Raw genomic sequence first — 6,058 nt, 5'->3', positions numbered from 1 at the left:
GACAGGATTTTGATGCTGTAACGGGGTTTGCCGTAGCCCGACGTGCTCCCCCTGGGCAGTGGCCCTATAGAGAGGCGCCTGGGCCATATGTTTACAGTTAAAGAGGTCCAACATCTAGAGGCAACTTAGGTCAACTTAGAAAAGGCAAATGCATCCCACGTCACTCAAACGTTTAGCGCTGCTGGGGATGCTGTCATTGGTAGCGAGCTGGCCTTGAAGTTTAGATGTGTAGAATGAAACACAACGTTCTAGACATTTATAAACAGGTGATTGTGTAGCTGCTCCCTGGGCGTGGATGGGAAGAGGCGTCTTAAACCAACACAATGGCGAAAAGTGGGCACGTGGACCTTGTTGCCAGGGTCTCTTTGGCTACCGTGCCATTGACAGCAGAAACCACGATTTGCCCAACGCCGGCAACAGATGTTTACGCTGAGAATTCCGACTTCTGTCTGGAAGGCGTGGGAAGTCGGCCGATACAAATGCATGATCTGCTTGCTGAGGGATCATCGTGATTTTATTTCCTTCCCAGAGACGCAGATCGGGGGAGGCTAGTGACATTTTTGTTAGGACAAGATCCACCTGAATATATCTCTTCTTAAAGATCCTTTTTTGATAGCAGTCTTATTTAAGAAAGCCTTTGAACTCTCGATGTTGCATAAACCAAATCTGTAACTTCTGACCTGAATTTTACGATTACTTCCATGAATTTTCTTCAAAACATTGCATATTGATTATATTTGATCGTAGATGCATGGGCATTTCAGAATGTCCCCGCTGAGGAAACTATTTTTCAACTATACGCATGGAGCGTCCCATGCGTTTAAGGCTCATCTGGATTAAAGCGGCCCTTGAATTATGTCACGCCACTTATTTCCAGCCCTGCCACGGGCAGTTCACACGTAGTGTGTGCCACTCCAGGTACTAAAATTGGCAAGACTGTTGAAGGCGAGTTTAAGACCACCGAGTGTTTTTGAAATCCCTTTTAATTTACAGTTTGTGTTGCATGGTTAATGGGTGATGGCAGACGATAATGTTTTTAAAGAATAATGTCATCGACGTATTCAAACATTTGTTTTTCCGGCAGATTTGTTCAAAATTAAGGCAATGCATTTCATGCTTCCTTGAGGCAATTTTTATCTCATTCATTAAATTCTGGACAGTAAGAACTAAACCTAAAAATATGCAGATGGGTGAATACGCTTATGTAGAATTTTTTTTCATGTTTGAGGATGGTGTTTCTTTTTTTTTTTTTTTAGAGCAGAAGGCTGTAACATAACAGTAATTATTATTATTATTTACTTTATAGTCAGGAGTCATGACATAGGATTTTGTTTCTACGCCCACATCTCAGTGCGAAGTCACTTTGTCGGTGTAAGCTAACGGTTAGTGACAAAACAGTTCAGAAGCTGCTCAAGTTTTAGCCGGCCGTGGCCTTCTGCTCCCATCAGACAGGACGGTGGCCGAGGACAGGCTGAGAACACGGTTCTGTGGGGACACGTGTGCAGCGCGCCCTTTGGAGATGGCTTCTCACTGAGTCACTCCCGGTAAACGGTTTATTTCGCGGCATTCCGTGCTCACGCTCCGCTCCCGAGTCTCTTTCCACCTGAAGACTCGGTCGTGGATGAGAGGGAGGGACGATTCTGCTCTTGGACGTCATTGTGCTTTAAAGCTTTTGTGGGTGTGAGTTCTGGTCATTTTCGTTCTCAAACACACAGTGCCTTTGCCTGGTCATTCGTCAGTGGAACCCGGCCGGATCTCATAGGTGAATGCATTCCTTTGACATGTTTCTATTTATTTATTTTTTTTAATAAAAAAGCAGGAGTTCCTCAAACGGCAGCTCTCCACGTCGGAGCCCTGTCGTCATCGAAGGCCCTGGGATCTACTTCTCAAACACACAGGCCCCCGCGGGTGTGGACACACAGCGGGTTTGGGCAGCTCTGCTTCTCCGGCCGAGTCGGAGGCAGCGGGGAACGGGCAGCCCCTTGGGGTTGGGACAGCAAAGTTCACACTCAGGAAGCAGAAGCAGGAGTGGAGCAAAGGCATCGAAACACGGGGACAGCACAGACTCCAGGGACGTCGGCCGGTGTCCCGTTTCTGGGCAGAGCCACGTCCACTGCGGCCAACTCGGCGTCTCGCTTTCCTTGCCGGTCCTGAGAGCAAATATTCGCAGGATGCTTGTCACGCCGTCTTCACGAGCGGGTCCGAAAAGAAGACACGTCACCCACACGGGTCCCTCTGCTCGAGTGTGACCTCAACCATGAGACCGAAGTGTGCCGCACGGACTCAACTTGGCCGTTTGCAAAGAGAGAAGAAACGCAGCAGAGACGAGCAACGTTCGATCGACCACGATGAAAGCCGACGTCCTGCGGGTCATTTGTTTACTTTTTCCACATGAAAATTAAAAGGAAAGCTTTGCACGAAGGTCGTCGGTGCCACTCAGCCAATGTCGACTCATCTGTTAGCTTTGGGACGGGTATGTGAGAGATTTTAATAGGTATCCTTCCTGCGATATGAAATTTTGGAGAAAAAAAAAAGTTTTTTGACTGTTTCACTCCTTAGATAACTTGAATGGTCACGGGTCATTCTCGGACTAAGATTCTAACCCACGTCTCTTTCTCTTCCTTTTGGTTTCTAGACCTAAAATCACCAGATATAAAGCTTTAAAGATGTTAGCTATAGAATGTCACGTGACGTTTTCTTCACGAATAACGAAAAATGCACAGAAAGTAGGAAAAAAAAAAAAAAAGCACACTTCTTCCTTTTTAGATTTTTGTCCCCAAGAGCATAAATTCTTAAAAAACGAAACAAAACAAAACTGAAAACTCAGTGTCACAGGCTCCGCAAAGCATGAACAGTTACATCAACGCACATACCGTTTTTAATGCACTCGCACAAACTCACACACACACACACACACACACGTACGCAGTTTGTGGTTATGCATATGCACGTTCGGTTCGAACTGAGAAAGTTGAGTCGGTGAGAAAAAAAACAAGGCATCACAGTCGAAGCCCGGTGCTCAGGGAGAAGGCGCAGCCGAGGGGGGGACGCATTTCCAGTTGCCGAAATAACGCAGGTGCCAGGAGGCCCGCTGGCCACCGCGTCTTCAAACGACAGTGCGTAAGTGGGGCGCCGTCCCTGTCACACACAGCAAGAACGCGCTCCTCCGGCTCTGCATCCACGCAGCGTCTTTCCCAGGCAGGCTCCACTCTTCCAGTTTCTGGGAGGAAAGAAGACAGAGCGTTTGGTTAGTTTCTAACGAGACGGATAAACGGCGCGTTGCTCGTAACGACGCAAAAGCGAGCCCACTGTTTGGACGATTCTCGTCGCACAGGGCCACAGGCTCGGGTTCTAAGAAGGGTCGGTGGCTCGTGAGACAGCGCAAAGGGTCTCGAAGGGAGGGTTCCATGTCATGCGATGTCCTCAGCCATCGAGTTATCCCACCGTCTCCCCCTCGCGCACGGTACGGAAGAGGATCGACGGCCGAAGCAAAGATGGTTTCCGTTTCGACAGGCTTTGCGGCAAGACAAACACTGTCTCGTGGATTAGAGTCGAAGGCAGAATGAGGCGGAGCCCCTGTTCTTGCCCGCTGTCCTCACGCCCTCCTTCCCACGCCACGAGCAACGCCGATGATGTAACGCCCGCGTGGTACCAGCGCGTGACCTCGGGCCGCTCCCAATGTGGAAAACGCTCGACCTCCTGAGTCTCGCAGCCACAGGCTCCGTAGTTAGAGTCTCAGACCGTCAAACGTTCAAGGACACGATGAGCTCAAAATCTTTTTTCTTTTTAATTTCAGCAAATTCCATACGATCACATTTTAACAACAAGGGACCCAAAAGAACCCTTTTGAAAATACTCGGTCGTTTCAGTACGTGAGGACACCGCCCTGGAACTCAGAGTTGTCGTAACGCAAGAACTCAAGGTTTCTCAGCAACAAACAAACAAACAAACAAACAGAAAACCACAAGCAGCAGAAAAACGGCGTGCCTCTCGAACACTGAGGCACACACAAATGCCTTACGCGATCTGACTCGGCGGCCCTGGCAGACACACACGTTTGCGGATTTACATCCTGGAGGTGACGCTGATGCCTCCAGGCCACCCATACCCCCTGAGCGACACCCCTGGGGTGTCTGTTAGGCTGACGCCTGGAAGGACCCTCTCCGTCTGCTCCGTGGCTCGTGTCCGAATGGGTGACAAAAGTCCCACTCGGTCATCGGTATCTGCTTGACATGGGGTCCTGTCAACCCTACTGTGTTAACTACTCAAAGCAGAAGGGTACCTTCCCAGAGGCGGACTCCTGTCCTCAGAAGTTCTTGAAGACTTCCAGGTCTTTGGGTGACACCGCAGGGGCCGTGTTCCAGTCGTTTTCGGGGTACGCTTCGAAGTTGGACGTATCGCCCTCGCCACACACCTTGGGCACGATGGGAGGCTACGACATCGAGCAAAGCAGAGGCACAGTTAGAAGGACGCGGTGTCCGCCACTTAGCACATCTCCACTGACTCCACACGATAAGCCCGTGCAGGACACGTACCACACACGTCCTCCGGCCCCATGACAATGACCCCCACGAAGCCCGCCATCGACTCTACCAGCGTCACCGCAGGCACACGCTTTTTATCTGTGACGTGGCACTGACCGTTCCCCGTTAGAAAGCGGGGTGACCAGATTCGTCGCGGTCACGCGGGGCTAGTGAGGGATGGAGCCCGTGCTCTACGAGTCCCACTGACAGAGCTGGGGTGTCAGCCCGGCCCCGGCGCCGGTCCGGCGGCGCTGAGATGCTGACCGCATCGGGAACGCGGCGTATCGATGGCTCGAGGGCATGGGCCGCACTGTGCGAAGGAACTATGGACCACCCAGGCATGTGGGTTCGGGGTCGCCCGCCGACGCGCGCCATACCTTCAGCCTCCTCTGGGGCACGGCCTCCCAGTCCACTGCACGGAACCAGCGATGCCGCTTCACGTCGTCTGCCCCGTTCTTCAAAAGAAACACACAGAACACACACACACACACACACACACACAAAATGCTTAGAGTGCCCGGCCCTGGAGCGCGTGTCACTGGCTTCTCTTTACAGGAGCAACCAGCAGCCACCACGCTGACGTGTGTGCTACGCCCCACCAAAGGATGAGGTGTAATCACACGTCAACCTCCTGGCATGGAAGTCAACAGATGGCCACGTCCAAGTGCGTTGCCTGTTTTCACCTCGATGATGCCCTGTGCCATCCAACCCCTTGATCGTACGGACGCGCAAGCTGAAGTTCAATAAATAGAAAGTGCTGTGTGTCACCCAGCAAGGGGGTCACGGGACCAAGCCTTGAAGGAAGTCCCAGATCAGAGACCGTAACAACTACTCAGCGTCGCCTCCGATTAACCACCTGCGTGACTGTCCCTCCATTTCGTTGTCTGGTGTGGAGCCGCCAGCCGGCCGGCAGACACCAACTGACACCTCTGAGAGTCCCTCCCTCCTTCTCCGCCTTGGACGATGGCCTTGTCCCTTGTTACTGTATTCGTAGCAACTTTTAAAATCAATTCAGTGCCGGAAGTCGTAAGAAAGAAACACGTGAATCCTGTACTATCGGAGCCAGTGGATTTGAACTCGATTTTTTTTTTAAAAGGATCTCAGTTCATAATTTTGAAAGTTTTAACTTCTCTTTTGCCAGCTAAAGGAAAAATTCTCATTTAGTATAACCACAAAAGGGAAGAAACAGGGGTCTGAACTGTTTCTTTTTTCTCTCTCATCCTATTGTTTACAACGCTTCTTCTTTTCTTACTGGAAAAAAAATATATATACTTTCTGCCGACATTGAAGTCAAAGAACAAATATCTGTTGCCTGTTAGGAACCCTGAGGGAAGTCGACAGAAGGCGGGTGACACCTGAAGTTCACTCTAAAGTAGTTTGAACTCTAGTGCAGATGCTAAGGTGTTACGATGTGGATACACACAGATAGACAGATGAGAGATAGATAGATAGATAGATAGATAGATAGATAGATAGATACACAGACAAACAGTAGACAGCTATATGGATAGCTATATATAGGTACAGATGATAGA

The 6,058-nt window shown here is 50.1% G+C and overlaps 1 protein-coding gene across 1 annotated transcript in view; it reads right to left on the bottom strand.

Moving 5' to 3' along the window:
- Positions 1–1,205: 1,205 nt before the first annotated feature.
- PRKX (protein kinase X-linked) overlaps positions 1,206–6,058 on the bottom strand; it is a 23,728-nt gene continuing 18,875 nt past the window's right edge. Inside the window, exons 5-7 of the mRNA XM_025049757.1 lie at positions 4,901–4,978; positions 4,283–4,432; positions 1,206–3,220 (exon numbers count right to left, since the gene is read on the bottom strand). Coding sequence (XP_024905525.1) covers positions 4,307–4,432; positions 4,901–4,978 — 204 coding nt within the window. The 3' untranslated portion in view covers positions 1,206–3,220; positions 4,283–4,306. The remainder of the gene's footprint in view (positions 3,221–4,282; positions 4,433–4,900; positions 4,979–6,058) is intronic.

The sequence above is a fragment of the Pteropus alecto genome, unplaced genomic scaffold (assembly GCF_000325575.1).
Source record: "Pteropus alecto unplaced genomic scaffold, ASM32557v1 scaffold96, whole genome shotgun sequence".
Classification (NCBI taxonomy): Eukaryota; Metazoa; Chordata; class Mammalia; order Chiroptera; family Pteropodidae; genus Pteropus; species Pteropus alecto.
The sequence above is the reverse complement of the archived record's forward strand: the minus strand, read 5'-3'. Positions and strand labels throughout refer to the sequence as shown.